Source organism: Petaurus breviceps, unplaced genomic scaffold (genome assembly GCF_028583685.1).
Source record: "Petaurus breviceps papuanus isolate PSGF00001 unplaced genomic scaffold, PetGlider_PUasm1.0 188, whole genome shotgun sequence".
NCBI classification, from domain to species: Eukaryota; Metazoa; Chordata; class Mammalia; order Diprotodontia; family Petauridae; genus Petaurus; species Petaurus breviceps.
In genome coordinates, this window is record NW_027185804.1 from 25,412,227 (window position 1) to 25,432,069 (window position 19,843).

At 41.3% G+C, this 19,843-nt stretch overlaps 1 protein-coding gene across 2 annotated transcripts in view; it reads left to right on the plus strand.

Annotated features, from left to right (window-relative positions):
• The window catches only part of TRIM44 (tripartite motif containing 44), a 232,828-nt gene that overhangs the window by 50,973 nt on the left and 162,012 nt on the right, over window positions 1-19,843 (plus strand). For both annotated transcript variants that reach the window (XM_069091434.1, XM_069091433.1), the window contains exon 3: window positions 14,663-14,902. In XM_069091434.1, the coding sequence (XP_068947535.1) occupies window positions 14,663-14,902 (240 nt within the window). The remainder of the gene's footprint in view (window positions 1-14,662; window positions 14,903-19,843) is intronic.

Below are 19,843 nucleotides of genomic sequence, written 5' to 3' on the forward strand. Positions count from 1 at the left end.
TCTCTCTCTCTCTCTCTCTCTCTCTCTCTCTCTCTCTCTCTCTCTCTCTCTCTCTCTCCCCAAAATTCTTTTTACGTGTTGTCCTTCCCCCCCATTAGAATATAAGCTCCTTGAGGGCAGGCACTGACTTTTCTGTTTTTCTCACTTATGTTTCCAGCATTTAGCATGGTGCCATAGTTAGTATGTGACAAATATTTATTGATTTGACTTGACAAGTCTCTATATATGGGCAGAATCCAGGATACTGTGAATGAATTAGAAAACATGTGTTAAGTGCTTATTATGTGATAAGCAGTAGAAATATAAATAAATAAAGTTAAACCATTCTTGCTCTCAAGGATCTAATCAGGAAAGACAACACATGTAGGCACATAATAAAAACAACATATGTAGACACTTAATAAAGTAAAAGACAGGTCTCCACAGCCCAGGCTAAGTAATTGGTGGTCTCAGTCATCTGTTTTAGCTGAGATAGAAATGCTTTGGTTCTGATTCAAATGCAAGCTGGTGTATAGATAGCTGGTGAAAAGTGAGGGAACTTGACTGGGGCCCATAGAGGAAGCTGTCTCACTTAATCCCAAAGAGCTGATGAGTCCTCCTTCTTGGCCCCATTTCATAGCTGAGGCTAACACTCCTATTCACCTAGATGCCCAGGAATCTTTCCAACACCTCCCAGAAAGTAGGTGACAGGGTCAAAGTTAGCGTACACACCTGCTGAGCTTCTAGACAGCTGTTTCCTGAGATTGGTTGGGTTTTTGGTTGTTTTTTTTTTTCTTTTTGAAACCAGGTGAGTATAAAGCCAGATTGTCCGATCCCTTAATGACCCAGAAAACTCCTGGTTCAGTCATCAAGAAAATTCCTCTCCTTTCTAGGACACCCTCCCCATCTGACTGTGTGGAGTAGGAGGATTTTAGAAAGAATTCTAGAGACTGAGCCCTTGCAGTCCCTAGAGAAAGTTATGGGCTGGGGGCCCCTGCTTGTGGGAGTGAGGATGTCTTGAAGCATCTTGAAAGAAAAATTCCCTTTATGGCTCTTCTTTCTTTGAACAGTAGTGTGCTCATCTGAGCCAAGAATGTGACGCTTGGCCTGGGCTCTCCTTTGTAACTGGATTCTTTCAGCTTCCCCCTCCCCGTCCATCCTTTGGTTCTGAGCTCATCTTGGGGGCAGGTTGCTCTAAAATGATGTCTGACTAGTGGGATCGGCCTTTCTGAAGTGAAGAGTCTGGTTGCACTCCTGATGTGCAGCTTCCAATAGCCTTGCTTTCTTCCAGCCCTGTATCCTCTGATTCACCCCAAGAGTCCATCGTGGACGTGATTCTTCCTCAGACCCCAGCGATTCCAGGCCTTTGTACTCATGTTAGCTATTGTAGCCTCAGTCTAATCTGGAACAGGAATGAAACCGTGGTTAATGGCACCTAGCCCAGGGAGAAGAATCACAGTGTGAATGAGGTGTGCTGTTCTGGAGTGCATGCTCTTAATTCAGGGTTTTATGTGCTTAATTATGTATGTCTAAAGTGCTCATTGGAGAGCCCCTCGACTTTGGCTAAGCTTGGAACTGTTAAATACAAGAAAGGAAGGAAAACAAGGGAATGAACCTTAACTCTTTGAATGCAAATCCATCCATCCAGGGCCTGTTTGGGGATGGTGAAGAAATAATGGTGGGTGGCATATTGACCAAGGGGATTTTGAGATTGAAATCTATTGGATTAGAGGACTCTAGAGTGGGTAGGAAGGAAGGGGATGGATTATAGTGGTCTAGCTGCACCAGAGGTCAAGTTTTCTGTCTTACTGGTGTCCCAGTTTGTCCATTACCTCCTAACTGACTGAGTGACCTTGACCAAGCCTCTTCATATTTCTGAGACTCATCTGAAAAATGACAGGTTGGGTTAGGCTAATGGATAAGGCATTAGATTTGAAGTCGAGAAAATCTGGGTTCGAATCCTACCTCAAATACTTACTATCTTTGAAGGATTGTCACATGGAAAAGAAGCTAGAAACAAGAGGGCAGAACTAGGAGCAATGAAGGTTCAGAGAGGCACAGATTGGTTTCTCCAAAAGAAGAGATACCCCAGAGTGAAATGTGCTGCTTTAGGGAGCAGTCAACATCATTAGAGATCTTCATACACAGACTGAATGACCCCTCATCCAGTATATTGTAGAAGAATTTGTTCAGGAATGGATTGAAGTGGATGGAGGCCAAGGCCCCTCCTAGCTTTCAGATCTCTTTACTTTCAATAACGAATAAGGCCAGGAGTAAAGTACATGATGGCACCAAGCTTCTCTCCCCTCAATTCTTTTTTCGACTTGTCTTGACATCCTTGAAAGTTTCCTATTGAAATACTCATCTATGAGCTTAGCAGGTACGAAATAGCAGATCAAAAACAAAGCATACAAAACATCTTTCTTCACAGGCTCTGGTCTGGCTGGTCTACACCTTTCTAAACTGTGATGTTGGCTTACCTAAATTCATACTCGTGTGTGTGTGTGTGTTCTAGTTAAATAGGTTATCCTTTCTTTTTTTATTTTCATCTCCAATTTTAGTCACTTGGAACAGTGAAGATTTTTTAAAAATGTTTCATTGATGTTCTTTTTTTTCAAAGATGTTCCTCTTTCTTCCACCCCTCTTATTTTTCAACATATGCCTTTTTCTACCCCTGTAGTCTACCACCTCTGAGATAAGGAGCAAGCTTGCTTTATCATGAGTCTTCTAAAGTTATGATTAGTCTCTATATTGATGAGGATTCTGGAGTCTTTCAGCTGTTTTCTTTTATATTAGTGTATGTCATTTATATATTATTACATTACATTATGTTTTTTGTTGTTCAGTTATTTCAGTCATGTCCAACTTTTATATCACATTGTATGTTATATATCATCACAATGTATCACATATCATATTATATATCCCATCATGTCACATAATATAATATTATATAATATTTGTTGTTATATTATATTATTTATATTTATTATATCATATCATCACATCATATTATAGCAGGAACACTACCATATAAATCGATCTCCCACTTCTGCTTGGATATCCCACTGATTGTCAATTAATGTGAGCTAGAGAAGGTTTTTTGAGACATTCTGAAAAGTTCTGTAAGCTAAAATTCTCTCTGTTGAGACATTTCCCTACTAAGAAACGATGTTTAATTTATTTCAAGGGTTTCATATAGCCTCTGATAAATCATCACTATAAAACATAACAGCCCTGAAATTGTCACACTAAAAATAAAAAGGCCTTTTAAAAATAAACACAAATCACAGTTCTCAATCTGATACAGAATTTGCAGGGACATTAATAACACTTAACACTTTCTCGCCCCTCATTTCTTGACCATGGAGGTCACCTGCCCTGGGTGGATGGATTTCTGAGGGTCAGGCCTGGGGTGGTCATGCATGGCATGAGCTGGGGGCCTACAGTAAGAGGTCTTATTTCATGGCAAGACATTTTTTTTTTACCTTGTTGTTACACAAACGCCATGATGTGACAGGCCTTCATTTATTAAAGAAACATTAAAAATAGTTTGTTAAATCTACCTCTTTGCTCTACCCTAGGCTTCTTAGGAGCACAGATTTAGGGATGGGACAAATCTCAGGGATCCTCTAGGCCAACGCACTCATCTTACAGATGAATTTTCTGTTTCCTTTTTCTCTTCCTTTTCCCCCAATTTCTCTACTCTCTCTGCTTCTATAATAATAGTCAATAATAATGACAATGGCTAACATTCATAAAGACAACACTTTACAGATGTTGTCTTGGTTGATATTCAAAGAGCCCTGTGAGGTAGATGCTTTTAGTATCCCTATTTTATGAATAAAGAAACTGAAGCAGAGTGGTGAAGTGAGCTTCCTAGGATCACAGAACTAAGGAGAACTCATGCAGTGGGCAGAGTGCTAAGACTGGAGTCAAGAAGACCTGAGTTCAAATCTAGCCTAGCACATTTAGGAGCTGTGTGACCCTGGGCAAGTCACTTAGTCTCTGTCCATCTCAGTTTCTTCAACTGTAAAATGGGGATAATAATAGCACCTGTCTCACGGGGTTATTGTGAAGATCGAATGAGACAATATTTGTAAAGCACCTAGAAGAGCGCTTGGCACATTGTAGGCTCTATGTAAATGCTTGTTCTTTGCTCCCCAATAAACAGAAATTGAACTCAGCTCTTCCTGACTCCAGGTCCAGTGTTCTATTCACTAAATTATCTATCTGATTTTAAAAGCTTGGAGAGTGGAAAAGTAGATTCTGTAGATAGACTGGGAGTCAGAGAATCTTAGTCTCCAGAGTTGGGATAGACTGATTGATTAATCAAAGAGGATTTCTTCACCAGTGGTCCTTCATCCAACATGTGAAGACAGATGTCTAGTAAAGGGGACCTCACTTCCTTTTAAAAACAATTCTTGCTTCTGCGCAGCTGTTTTTATTTTTTAAATATTTTTTTATTTCATTAAATATTTCCTAATTACATGTAAAAAATTTTTTTAAGCAATCGGGGTTAAGTAACTTGCTCAAGGTTACATGGCCAGTTATTTCTGGGTGTGGCGCTAAGTATCTGAGCCCGGATTTGATCTAGGTCATCCCAACACTAGAGCCGGTGCTCTTACTCGCTGAACCGACTGGCCTTTCCTACATGTAAAAAATTTTAACATTCATTTTTTCAACATTTTGAATGCTAAATTCTATCCCTCCCTTCCACCTTTTCCCTTCCTTGAAAAGGCAAGCAATTTGATATTGATTATACTTGTGATGTCATGGAAGACACATTTCCATATTAACCATGTTGTAAAAGATAACACAGACAAAAAAAAAGAAAAATAAAGTTAAAAAAATTATATATATATATGATTCAATCTGCATTTATCAGTTTTCTCCCTGAAGGTTGATAGCATTTTTCTTTTGGAGGGGGCAAAGCAGGGCAACTGGGGTTAAGTGACTTGCCCAAGGTCACATGGCTAGTAAGTATTAAGTGGTTGGATTTGAACTCAGGTCCTGCTCACTCCAGGGCTGGTGCTCTATTCACTATGCCACCTAGCCCCGCAGTGGACAGTATTTTTAATCATGAAATTTACTTGGATCATGTTCTTGCTCAAAGTAGTTAAGTCTTTCACAATTGATCATCCTTATGATAATGCTATTACTCTGTACATTGATTATGTATACATATTTTTTTAACTCCCTCCTTTTTTTTTAACTACTAGGAATTAGTAACATACCGTAATGCAGTATGTATACATGTATACATAATCTACTCCACTGATACACCACTTTATTTCTTAGTACCAGATTGTTTTGATAATTATTGCTTTGTAATACAGTTTGAGATCTGGTACTACTAGGCAACCTTCCTTGATATTTTTTTTTCATTAATTCTTTTGATATTCTTGACATTTTGTTCTGATGAATTTTGTTAATATTTTTTCTAGCTCTATAAAATAATTTTACAGCTCCTTATTTTTACTCTGTGTGTCTAGATGTTTCAAGTGTTTTTCTTGTAAACAACATATTGTTAGATTCTGACTTCTAATCCATTCTGCTATCCACCTCTGCTTTAATGTGAGCACATCCCGTTCACATTCACAGTTATGACTGGTAACTGTACATTTCTCTCCATCCTATTTTCTTCTATTTATCCTTCTCTCTCTCTGTCTCTGTTTCTCTCTCTGTCTGTCTCTCTCTGTCTCTCTCTCTCTCTGTCTCTCTGTCTCTGTCTGCCTCTCTCTCTGTCTCTGTCTCTGTTTCTCTCTCTGTCTGTCTCTCTCTGTCTCTCTCTCTCTCTCCCCTATTCCTTCTCTAAAGGCTATTTTAGCTATTTTACTTCTGACCACTGCCTTCTTTTATCCACCCTGCTTTTTATCACCACTTCCCTTCATCTCATCCACTTCCCTTCTTACTTTCCTGTTGAGTAAGATTTCTATTATCAATTGAGTATGTGAGTATGTGTATACAGATTACACACATATACACGCACATATACATACACACCCATATATGTACATACACACATATATTTCCCTATTTGAAACAATTTAGATGTGAGTGAGGATCAAGTGTTGCCTGCCCACCCATTTTCCTTTCCACCGTAAAAGTTTTTCCTTTTGTGACTCCTTATATGAAATAATTTTCCCCAGTCTTCCTCTCCCTTCCCTCTTCTCTCAGAGCGTTCCTCTTTTTTACCTATCCATATATTTTTCTATTATTCCTACATAATCAACTCGGTCCAGAACCTTCTTTCTATGTAGAATACTTCTAGCTGCCCTAATACAGTGCTTAGAAGTTAAATGTATCATCTTCCTATATAGAAAGGTAAGCAGTTTAACCTTATTGAGTCCCTTGTGATTTCTCTTTCATGTTTACCTTTTTCTGCTTCTCTTGAGTCTTGTATTTGAAAGTCGAAATTCCTATTCAGCTCTGGTCTTCTCATCAGGAATGCTTGAACATCCTCTTTTCATGAAGTATCCATTTTTTTCCTTGAAAGATTATATTCAGTTATGCTAGGCTGCTTACTCTTGGTTATAATCCCAGCTCTTTTGCCTTCTAGAATATCTTATTCTAGGCACCCCACTCATTTAATGTGGTAGGTTGTTGTTAAATATTGTGTGATCCTGACTGTGGTTCCACAATATTTGGATGGTTCCTTTCTGGCTACCTAAAGTACTTTCTCTTTGACTTTGGGGCAGCTAGGTGGCACAGTGAATAGAGCACCAGCCCTACAGTCAGGAGGACTTGAGTTCAAATTTGACCCCAGTCACTTAACATGTACTGGCCGTGTGACCTTGGGCAAGTCACTTAGCCCCAATTGCCCCTACGAAAAATGGGGGGGGGGAAGAAATTGGCTCGAATATTCCTGGGAGATTTCATTTGTGATCTCTTTCAAGTAGAGATTAGTGGATTATTTCCATTTCTATTTTACTCTCTTGTTTTAAGATATGGAAGTAGATTTCCCTGGTAATTTGTTGAAATATAATTTCTAGGCTCTTTCTTTGATAATGACTTTCAAGCAGTGCAATAATTCTTAAATTATCTCTTCTCGATCTATTTTCCAGGTCAATTGTTTTTCCAATGAGATGTTTCACATTTTCTTCTATTTTTTCATTCTTTTGACTTATTTTTATTGATGTCTCATGAAGCCATTAGCTTCTAGTTGCCTAGTTCTTATTTTTAAGGAATTATTTTCTCAGTGAACCTTTCTAACATTTAATTTGTCCAATCCTGCTTTTTCAAGGAGTAATTTTTATCAGTGAAGTTTTGTATCTTTTTTTTGCACTTGGCCAATTATTTTTTATGGTATGATTTTCCTTTGTGCTTCTTAGCAAGTTGTTTATTATATTTCCATAATTTTCTTCCTTTGCTTCCCTTTCTTTACCTAATTTCCACCTATCATCCTTATTTGATTTTGAAAATAATTTTTAGGTCTTCCCGGGACTTGGGGGCAGCTTGTATCCAATTCACATTTTTCTTTTAGGTTTTGCTTGTAGCCTTTTTGAGTTTTGTGTCTCCTGAGTATGTATCTTGATCGTTTCTATCATTGTAGTAGCTTATTATGGTTAGGTTCTTTTTGCTGTTGTTTGCTCATTTTACCATCCTCTATCTGATTTTATAGTTTGTATTAAAGTTGGACCCTATGGGCTTTGGTGGGGAAGGGGCACTCTCTCAAGTCTCAGACTTTTTCCAAACTGCTGTTTTCAGAGCTGATTCTAATGGTTTGAAAGTTTCCAAGGTGTTGTGATCTAGGGGAAGGTGTGGGCCCTATTCTCTTGGTCTGCACTTTGTTTATTACCCAGAAAGGGTCCACGATCCCTTAGAATTGTAATAGATACTTCTCCTAAGGGCCCCTGCTCCCTAGGGACCAGAAGTGATACTGCTCCTCAGGCCCCTTTTTCCCATAGGGTTGCAAGTGATGCTATGGGGAACTCTTGTGACCAAAAGTGATACTGCCCCTCAGGGCTCTCCCTCTTGACAGAAAGTGTTCCTCTTCACTCTTGAACTTTGACTCAGAAGTAAGAATAGGTAATGGATTTACCAAATATCATCTGGCCCTGTGTCTGGTGCTAGCACAGGGGTCCTCTGTAATCTCTTCCTGGTCACCTTGCCATCTCTGGCTTGAGAGCTCCCAAAGCTGCTGCTTCTGTTACCACCACCTAGTCCCACCCCTGGTGTTCCATCCATATGGGCTCCAGGCCAGCCTCCCTGTCGCAGATCTCTCTTTCCAACCTCCTATGTCATCTTGGGATGGAAGGATGTCTTTCTCTGAGCTGTTCTCTGAGTTGGTGCTGCCCCTCCAGGAATTGATTTGAGGCATTATTTTAAAGTTGTTTGAAGGGGAATGTTGGGAGAGCTCAGCCAAGTGCTTCTCTACTCTGCCATCTTCAGTTATTTTGTTTTTCAGAATAAGTTTTGCTGACATATTTTACCTCCCCCAAATTTGCTCCTTTTTCTCCTTCCTTCTCCTTTCCCAGAGAACCATTTGAATATAACAAAGGATATTTTTAGAAAGGAAAAGAAGAGAAGATATCAGTAAGACCAACCAAAACATCAGATAAATCTCTCACTCAGGGATTCCTCACCTCTGCAAAGCAGGGGGAGGAGATGTCTTCTCAGCTGTCTTCCTTGGGGGCTAGCTTTGTAATTTTGCAGCATTGACATTCAGTAGCTTAGTGGTGGCTGTTCTTTGAGTTTATATCACCATCGTCACTGTGTATGTTGTTTTCTTCGTTCCTCTCACTTCTATCTACATTGGTTCCTGCAAGTCTTTCCAACATTCATTAAATTTGCTGTTTCTTATAGCACAGTAATATCTCATTCCATTCATAACTTAGTTTGTTTTGCTGTTCCCCAATCAATAGACATTTACTTTGTTTCCACAAAAGGTACTGCTATAAATATTTTAATGTATATGGGGACTTTTGTCAGTGCCCTTCTTCGGGATATGTGCCTGGCAGTAGAATCTCTGGGTGGAAGGGTATGGACAGATTAGCCACCATATTTACATGATTAAGAATTGCTTTCCAAAATGGCTGTACAACTTCACAGCTCTCACAACATTGCTTTAGTATGCTTCTCTTTCTCCAGTCCCTCCAACATTGACTATCCCTATCTTATATCATTTTTACAAATTTGAGGAAGGAGAGAGGGAGAGATGAAGGGAGAGGAGAGAGGGAGATGGGGAGAAAGAAAAGGAGAAAAAGAGAAAGACTTTAAACATAACTCAGTCCAACCTCTTCATTTCACAGATGAGGAAACTGAGGCCCAGGGAAGTCCACACTTACAGGTCACACAATCAGCAAGGAGCAGAGCTGGGATCTGAACTCAGGTCTTCTGGCCCCATGACCAGAACTCTTTCCCATTATACTAGATAGCACAATTAAACAAAAAGTGCAAAGATTATTTGCTTCATTTTATATAGAGAGAAAGTAAGCCCCATAGTCACCTTGCTTGTATCAGGACTGCCAGGATTTGAACCCAGGTTTCTGATTCCAGATCTGATACTTATTCTGAGACAACAGGCCCTGGTTCTATCTATATGCCATCATCCCTCTTCACTATTTCTTCCCTCCATGCCTTTATAAATAACCCTAAATGGTCTGGAATAAGGATGAGACAGGCACAATTTAGACTTTCCAAAGCTCTCATTTCTCTGATTTCTCACTTCGCTGTCCTTTAGTGCCCTTCTAGCAATCACATTTTGTGCACTCAATATCATGACCAGACCCTCTCCGCCTCTTCCTAACACTCCAGGAAATTCATCTCACAGCCCTGTCCTCTTTCCTAGCTCTGGCCTGAGCTGTGTAGCCTGGGGCCAAGTGGACTTAATGAATGCACACTCCATTTTCCTGATCCCCAGACCTCTTCTAGGCCAGTCTGTATGTATTACCTAACCCACTTTCCCACATCTGACAGCCTAGTGAAGATAACTTGTCCAGGGATGAAGGCTCCTGGAGAAGGCTGCTGCTGGTTCTGCTGCAGAGCCTCTTCCCCTAAGGAAGCCTTACCTCAGGAGACATGGAGTGGGGATGGTAAACACACAGAGAGAAATAATTCAGAAATGGCCAGATATGCAGTCATGAGAGTGAATTTAGGTTTAAATTTGATCCTGCGATAGACAAATGGTAGGCACTCAGGAATGATAGCTAACATTTATATAGAGCTTACTATATCCCAGGCACTGTGCTAAGTGCTTTCCAATTATTATCCCATTTCTTCTCATGACAGCTCTGGAAAATAGGTGCTTTTATTATCCCCATTTTACAGAGGAGGAAACTAAGGGAGATAGAGGTTAAATGACTTCTCTAGGATCACACAGCTAGTAAGTATCTGAGACTGAATTTGAATTCAGCTCTTCTGATGCTATATTCAGTGCTCTAAAAGGCAGACAGGTGGTGCAGGGGATAAAACCCTAGACCTAGGTTCAGGAAGACCTGAGGTCAAATCCAACAACAGATGCCTACTAGATGTGTTACTGGAACGGAATTCAGAAAGATCTGATTTCAGATTCCCCCTGAGACACTTAGTGGGAGCTACTTCACCTCCATCAACCTTGATTTCCTCCACTGCAAAATGGAAGTAATAAAAATAATATGTGCTACTCACGGTTATCGTGAGGACAAGATGAGATAATATTTGTAAAGTACTTTGCTATGTATGTTGACACAGATTGGCCCCATGCCTGGAATGCATTCCTCAGACACTTTCATCTCCTAGAATTCTCAGCCTTCATTCAAATATCAGTTTTGGTGTTCACCTGCTATGTGAACATACCCTCTGTTGGCATTCTGAGTTTCTTCAGATTGACTTGCACCTACTCACATGGACTTGTGTCACCGTAATAGAATGCAAACTCGTTGAAGGGAGTGGGGAGAAAGTCAAATCCCAGCAGGTCTGTTTGGATGAAGCAGAGAGAGTATGAAGGAGAGTTACAGTACAGAGATTTTGAGGGGTAGGTAGGTTCCACAGACTTCTGTATGCTCCTGGAATGATGAAGAGCTCAGAATAGGATGCTTCAGATGTAGCCCTTGCTTGCTTCATGATCCAGAATCCATATTGTCCACATTTGGGGGGTGATTGCTATGCCTGAGACCTCTACAGCTTTGTAGAAGGCACACGCACCTAGAAAAGAGGAACTTTTTTATTTTTGTCTTTGTATGTGTCCCTAGAGCCTAGTACAGTAACGGGCACATGGTAGGTAGTTGATCAATATTGATTGATTTATTGATTAGGTTGAATCCTGAATGTTACAGGGATAGGACCTGCTGTTACTATTAGTTGTTCAGATAATGATATGCTTATTAGGTTGGGAGCCCCTTAAAATAACCATCTGTTAATGGAATAACCTCACAGATTTCTAGATGAGCCACAACCTTATAGCATAGAGAAGGGAGAGAGAAGGGAGAATAGAGGGAGATAGAGAAGGGAGAAAATGGGGCATCTTTTCTGTTTAATTGTTAATTTCCTTCAGGTCACCTTACTCTTATACCTATCAAGAGCTTTAATTTAAAGCCAGAAGGGACCTTGGAGATCATCTAGTCTAACCCCCTTATTTTACAGATGAGGAAACTGAGGTCCAAAGAAGAAGAGACTTGCTCTAGGTCACACAAATTGTAAGTCACAGATCTGGGAATCAGATCCAGTCCCTCTGACTCCACATTCAGCATTCTATCCACCACTACTTTTTAAATTTCCAAAAATATAGCACAGTTGTTCTATTGGGTTCATTTTGCTAGGTTACTTTTTTTTTCCTTGGTAATCTCTGCAGCACATGCTTTGTAACTCAATGGAGTCCCTCACTGGGGTCTTTCTGTTTCTTCACCTACCCATTTTCAGCCTCTGAGGCTGAATGAGGCAGAGTAAATTAAAATGCAAACAAGGTTAAAATGCAAATGAATGGCCAGCCTGCAGAAGTCTGCAGAATTAAGTGACCTAATCATAAACCCTATATCTATTTAAAAGAACTTCTCTTTTTTGGTCTCGTTAAAACTGAATGAAAAAGCACCTGGAGAAACTGGATTACGTTTCGGTGGCTCATCCTATTTAGGAAGTGTAAATTTATGCAATAACTATTCAGTTCTTGCTCAGAGGAAGCTGGGTATTCTTCTGGCTTAATAAGATTTTCAGCAAGGTAGGTTTAAAATAGCTGGAGAGGTCTTGCCCCTTCCAAGGTGGTCAGTGGAAGCCTGATGTGGGGGGTCCTAAAGGGCGATGGCACCTATTTCTTGCTTGTAAAGCCGCTGGATGTCTGACTGAACCACCTGTGGTTTGACGGTTTCTGGTCTGTGTTGGCCACAGTCCACGGTCCTGAATCTCTAGGGTCAGGAGCAGCAGAAGCAAGTGATAGGCAAACTTTAGCTGGGGGAGCATTGGATGTGGAGGCGGGAAGACACAGGTTCAAGTCTCTATTGAAACTTGATGCGTAGAGAATCATGGGCAAGTTAGCTAAGCTCTCTAAGCCTCAGGTTTTTCCTCTGTAAAGTGGAAATGGACTTAATGATCCCTGCAGTATCTACTTCATGGGGTTGTTGTGAAACTCAGAAAAGGCAATGTGTATATAGAAAATGCTTTGTAAATCTTAAGGAGCTTTCTTTCTTTAACTCTCCCTGTTTCTGTCTTTCCCTCTCTCTCCTTCTCCCCTGTCCTCTCTGTCTCTGTCTGCCTGTCTTTCCCCTTCTCTCCTTTTCTCTCCTTCTCTGTCTCCCTCTTTCTCTCTTCATCTCCCTTTTTCTGTCTTCCTCCCTCCTTCTGTCCCCTCCCTCTCCCTCTGTCTCTTCTTTTCCTTTTTTCTTTCCCCTCTCCTTTTTTCTCCCTCCCCTTCTCTCTCCTTCTCTCTTTGTCTCTCTCCTTCCCTTTCCCTTTCTCTCTTTCCCCTCTCTAGATAAATAGATCTCTATATAGATAGATGCATACACATGCACATATATGTATACATGTACATATATACACACCCATATATATGTTTAATAGTTGTGTAGGGTTTAGAGGGGAAACAGAATCCAGACTATATTTTTATCAGTTTAGGAAACTCCCAGTGTGGAAGCTTCCTGCACTAATTCACATAGGCAACTTCTCTATAATTTGTAGCTTTAAGAAGTTGTCCAGGACACTAAACTCTCATGAAAGAATGAACTCTGAGATATCATCTAGTCCAGTTCATGCAGCAGCAAGAACATGTATTTGGTGAAGTGACATGGTCACAAAGTTCATTAGTGTCAGGGGTAGGATCTGAACCAGGTCTTCCGAATGCCAAGTCCAACCCTCTCTCTACTGGCCCATGCTACCTTCCTATATTATTTCTAAAGACTCTTTCAACATTCGGTTCTTTGATGGTGACTGATCTTGGACCAGGTCCAAGACAGACTCATATTGGCAAATCCTGTGCTATGGCACCTAAGCTAGGTTGGTCTTCTTACCTTATGTTCCTCACACATTTCTCTCAATGTCCCATCCATCTCTTCACCTCTTCACTGGCTGTCTATTTTCCATACTTGGAATATACTCCATTCTCACCTCCACCTATTACAATCCCTACTTTAAGCTTCACCTTCTGTTTGAGACCTTTTTGGTGTCCCAGCTGCTAACATCTGTCCCTCAAATTATCTTTCACTTATGTACATATTTTGCATAATATACATATACTTACACACATGCATATATATGTATATGTATGTGTGTATGTGCATGTATTGTCTTCTCTGATACTATGTAAGCTCCTAGAGGACAGGGACCATTTCCTTTTGATGTGTGTGCACCCAGAGCCTAGCCCAGTGTCTAGGACACTCACTACCCATGTCCACCTCATGGCTTCCCTGGCTTCTTTCTTTCAAGACCTAGCTAAAATCCCATCTTCTAGGAGAAGCCTTTCCTGATCCTCCTTCATACAGGTTACTGTTTTTATTGAGTCATTTCAGTCATGTCCAACTCTTTGTGACCCCATTTGAGGTTTTCTTGGCAGACATACTGGAGTGGTTTGCCATTTCCTTCTACAACTCTTTTACAGATGAGGAAACTGAGGCAAGTAGGGTTAAATGACTTGCTCAAGGTCACACAGCTAGTAAGTGTTGGAGACCAGATTTGAACTCAGGAAGATGAGACTTCCTGACTCCAGACCTGATGGTCTATGCCCTATACCCCCTAACTGCCCCGTCATGCTAGTGCCTTCCCTCTAGTCATTATCTCCATCTTACCCATAGGTGGCTTGTTTGTATGTAGTTGCTTCTTGCGATTTCTCCCCCATTAGACTGTGATCTCCTGGAGCACAGAGGCAATCTTCTACCTTTCTCCGTATGCCAGTACTGGTGCCCAGTGCCTAGTATATAGTGGGTATTTAACAAATACTTAATGTCAGATCCGGGGACTGATCTCTGGTTGATTGCAGGTTTTGTGACAGTGACATTTCAGTATAATTCTTTGGGTTCCTGGTGTTCTCTGTTAATAGAACATTGCTATGAGTCTGAGATGTCTGAAAAAAGATGGATGAGAACTTGTAGGAAATGCTTATGGGTGGTTATCATTGATATTTTAAAAACCTATCTACCTACCATTATTGGAGTGAGCAGATGGGGGGATTCCCTGGTATTTTTAGTGTTGCAAAGGAGGCAGGTTCGCATTCTTCCTAGCACTCTCCTCCTCTGTTCACACTCCTCTTGTTTCCTCTTGCCCGTGTGATGTACAGGTCAGTCGGAGTGAGATGAAGATCTGTATCCAGCAGGAGTTCGACAAGGTTCGGCAGCAGGTCTGTGAGGAGGAGCGGAAAGCCCTTCACCTGGTGGACCTCCAGGAAGCTGTGGCCACAGCTCACGTGACAGAGGTCCTGGCTGAAATCCACGTCCACATGGAAAAGTTGATGGCAGAAATGGCAGAGATAAGACACCAGCTCGATGCCTTCAATGAGTTGGCTTCGATGAAACCAGAGGTAATGGGAAGGAGGGTGTCCAGATGGCTAGTAACGTGGGGACTGAGGAAGAAAACTGTACCATCTCATGGCTTATGGAATCTACTTAGGGACCCTGAGAGGATAATTCTTTTGTCAGGATTGAAACACATCTCCATAGCAGAAAGCTAAGAGGTCTCTTAAGCATAATCTGCCCACAGAAGCATGTAGAAATTATATGATCCCAAAACCAGAAATCATAGAAATTCAGGGGAGGAAGGGACCTTGGAGACCACCTAAGAGACTCGTACCTGAGCAAGAAACTCACCTACTATATCCCCAGTAAGGGGTCATCCAGTCTTTGCTTGAAGGCTTCCATGGGCGAAGCTGCTACCTCCTGGCCATATTTTTGGATGTTTTTCCAGCCACAGAATCCAAATTCTTAGCAGGCTTAAGCCTCCCCTTCCCTTTTCTAGTGATGGATGGCTCTTAAGAATGGTGGGAGAGGCTGAATCTTGTGAAATTTCTTGGCAGCATGATGAAAGTCTGTGCCAGCTTAAGCCAGGAGGGCATCTTGGGCCCTTCTGGTGGTACCTACAAGGGCTCCGTGGAGATGTTAATGCTGATGAGGGATCAGCACGTAACTAACATGTCTCTCAGGGCTTCTCACTGCAGAATAATGTAGTAGGAGGAGGTCAGAGCGAGAGGATGTAACTGGTACCCAGGAGGCAGATGTCCTCTAAATGATCCTGGCAGAAAATATGGCTTGGTTGACTGATGAGTGATCCGTCCAGAATGAGTCACTTGTAATGACACGAGGTGGTATGAGTATGATGGGGAGTGTCCCGGTGCTCCCACCGCTGGGTCAAGATCATTGTGTTGTCATCTTGGACAAGCCACTCTGTTTCTCTGGGCCTCAGTTTCCTCATCTGTAAAATGGGTTTAATGATAATTGTGCCTATTTCAAAAGGTTGTTGTGAGAATCAAATGAGACAGTGTTTATAAAGAACTAGCACCGTGAGGAGCAAAGAGTAGATTCTATATAAATGCTAGTTGTTATTATTTATGATGATGATGATGATGATGATGATGATGGTGCTGGGAGAGTGCTTGGCCTAAAGCTTCATCAATGTAAATCGGCTTTTAAGGGTCACACAGTTAGTATCTAAGGCTGGACTTGAACTCAGTCTTTTCTGACTCCCAGGAGACTGACTGCTCTGTGACAGGGGCTTCTACCATGTACCTGATAGCAGAGCCAGAATCGGCTTAAATGTAATCGGGAAATATTTAGAAAAATAAATAAAAATGCAACACAGCATAGATAATGCTAATATGTGGTTTTCTAGGTCACTGTGCCTTGCACAGGGCTCCTTGCATGTGGTTTAGTGACCTCCTTTCCGTTAGAGTTTGACCCCTCTGATCTAGGCCTTTGCCTCGAAGTGGAACAATGGTGAAGGTGTTTTAAAAATGAAGCTTCATGGGGTGGCCAGGTAGCACAGCGAGTAAGAGCACCAGCTCCAGTGTTGAGAAGACCTGGAGGTCGAATCCCGGGCTCAGACACTCAGCACCCACCTAGAAACACCTGACCATGTAACCTTGAGCAAGTTACTTAACCCCAATTGCTTAGGGGCGGCCAGGTGGCTCAGCGAGTAAGAGCACCGGCTCCAGTGTTGGGATTGACCTGGATCAAATCCCGGCCTCGGATACTCAGCACCACATCCAGAAATAACTGGCCGTGTAACCTTGAGCAAGTTACTTAACCCCGATTGGTTTAAAAAAAATAATAAAGCTTCATGTTCTAGCCTGGGAATCTGGAATCCCAGGTGCTGGCTCTAGCTTTCTCTCAGTGCCTTCCTTAAGCTAGCAAATCATCACCCCCACCCCCCTTCGCCCCTTCTCCATACCTCTGTTTCCACACCTGAACAATGAGGGGTTTAGATGAAATGACCTTATTTTCTCATAGAGTTAGAGCTGGAAAGGGTCTTTAAGAATATCATTCTGCCCTGTCCTTGTATAGAAGAAGAAACTGATGGCCAGAGAGGTCCAGGGATTTGCCCAAGGTTGTCCCTTCTGCCCCGTGAGATGCTGTGATTCCCATGGATATTCATCTGCCTCTGTTTTTCCCTTAGTCACCCTTTTAAAGAACTGGTCCCTCCCTAACATTAGCAGTGCATTTAGGGTCTTCCCACTGCTTGTTAACCCAGTCTGTATTGTTCTTAGCCTGGGAGGGCTGAGAAAGGCCTCAGGAGCCTGCTATGCATAAAATGAGCTATTAGAACTCTAAGTGGCGTTCAGCTGGCGAAAGCTGCCACAATAAACTGCTATCATCTAATGGCCTCCTGTTCCAGCTAATCTGCTAACTCATTGGTCAGAGCAAATTTCCTCTGCGTTTCATGTATTCAATGGAGAAATTCGACAAAGACTCCGAAATGGGCTGATTAATTCATTCTTCCAGGGAATCTTCCTCCTTATTTTCCTATAGAAAGATAGAGGATTAAAAAAAAAATATTGTCAGCCTTGTGAATCCCATTAAAAGGGTGTATGTGCGTGTATGTAAGTATATGTGTGTATATGTATATGTATGAATATATGTATAAGTGCACTGTAAGTGTATGTGTATATATATGCATGTATAAGTATATTGTGTGTGTTGTATGAATGTGTGTGCATGTGTATATATGTACAACACTAAAAGAAAATTATGTATATATACATACTTAAGTACATGTTATGCATAACTTATAATAAGCATTCTAGTATTACAATCTACATTAGTATAATTACATTATGATACGTGCAAGGGTAAATAACCTTGGGTACATGAACTTGTTATTTTCAATATCTTGATAACTATATTCAAATGTAATGTATAGTTTCCTTTGTGATTTTATGTAAGTTATTTTATTCATTTAAAAATCTTCTGAGGAGGGGTCCCTAGGCTTCCCCAGACTTCCAAAGGGGTCCAGGATGCACAGAAAAATTAAGAACTCCTCTATTATGTGCCGGGGAAGCCAGGCAGTGCAGCAGAGAGAGCATCAATCCTGAAGTCAGGAAGACCTGAGTTCAGATTTGGACTCCGACCCTGACTAGCTGTGTGACCTTGGTCAAGTCACTTCATATTGTTTGCCTTAGTTTCCTTATCTATAAAATGAGCTGGTGAAGGAAATAGCAAATCTTTGCCAAGAAAACCTCCAGTGTGGTCCTGAAGAGTCTCATGTGACTGAAAACAACTGAACAACAGCATTATATGCTATTATTATATATTAGAAGAAGGTAGGGTGGCATAATAGCTAGAAAGCTATCTTTGCCATCACTAAAACCCAGGTTCAAACTATGCTCCTGATGTACGTTCTGGCTGTGTGAGCCTGGACAGATTGCAAACCTGCCCTGGGTTCCTCATCTAGAGGTCCCAGCTCAGTGAAATCATAGGCCTTATTCAAACGCGCGCGCACGCACACACACACACACACGAGTGCCAGTTCTCTGTTCCTGGAAGCCACACCTTCTAATGCAGCCCAAAATTGCATTGATTTTTCTGGCTGCTAAGCTGCCCACTCATGTTGTTTGCACTCTTCTAAAACCCCAGGATCTTTTTCAAACAACAAAAGCAAACAGTGCTATCTGTTCATTCATCTCCTACCTTATATTTGAAGAATTTATTTTTTGTACCCAAGTACTAGACTTTACATTTGTCCCTATTGAATGTAAACTCATGAGGCTCAGCCCAGTGCTAACTTATCAAGATCCATACTATCCACACCCTTATCTTAGTGGTTGGTGATGATGTTAGCCCAGGCCAAGCACAGATCCCCTAGGTACTACACTGGAGACCTCCTGCCGTGGTGATGTTGAATCATTAATCACTACTCTTTGGGGCTGGCTAAATTCTGGATTTATCTGATTCTATCATCATGCAATCCATATTTCTGCACCTTCTCCACCAGAATAGTGCTAAAAATACAAAGACAAAAGAGAAACAGATCCTGCCCTCACAGAGCTTAGATTCACAGCCAACAATAGCAAAATATGGGAGGGAAAGAAACAAGCATTTATTAGGCACTTACAAGCATTGGACTGAGAGTTTTACAGATGTTATCTCACTTGATCTTCAGAATAATCCTTGGAAGTAAGTGTTATGCTTTTATTATCTCCATCTTATAGTTAGAGAAACACAGACAGAGGTGAAATGAGTTTCCCAAGGTTATACAGCTAGTAAGTGTCTGAGGCTAGATTTGAACTCAGGTCTTCCTGACTCCAGACCCAGGACTTTATGCCCTATGCTACCTAGCGATAGCTGCTTAGTTAAAGGGTCTGGATCTGTGATTTCAGTTGTTCATGGAATGACCAAGTGAAGACATTCTACTAACACAGGTCAACATTTCCTCCGCAGCTTATAATCTTAGACATTCATCTAGAGAGTCAAAAGGTTTAAATGACTTAGCACAGTTCTTGGCACATGGTAAAGGGCTTGATAATTACTTCCTCCATCTTTCCCTTCCTTCTCAGGGATTCAAAGCCTTTATGTGCCAGAGGTGGGGCTTGAACCTGGGCCTTCCTGGCTTCAAGCCAGTTCTTTCTCCACTATAGCACCCTGCCTCTCACACACTAACATACAAATGACATGGATGGAGAGAGAGAGAGAGAGAGAGAGAGAGAGAGAGAGAGAGAGAGAGAGAAAGGTAGATAGATGGACAGGCAGATGGATGGACGTAAATAGATAGATGGACTAATGGATGGATGGATGAAGGGATGGATGGATGGGTGGATGGATGGATGGATGGATGGATGGATGGATGGATGGATGGATGGATGGATGGATGGATGGACAGGCAGATGGGTGGATGGAGGGAGAGAGAGAGAAAGAGAGAGATGGACTAATGGATGGATGGATGGACAGGTAGATGGATAAGATAGATAGATAGGTAGATAGATAGATAGATAGATAGATAGATAGATAGATAGATAGATAGATAGATAGATAGA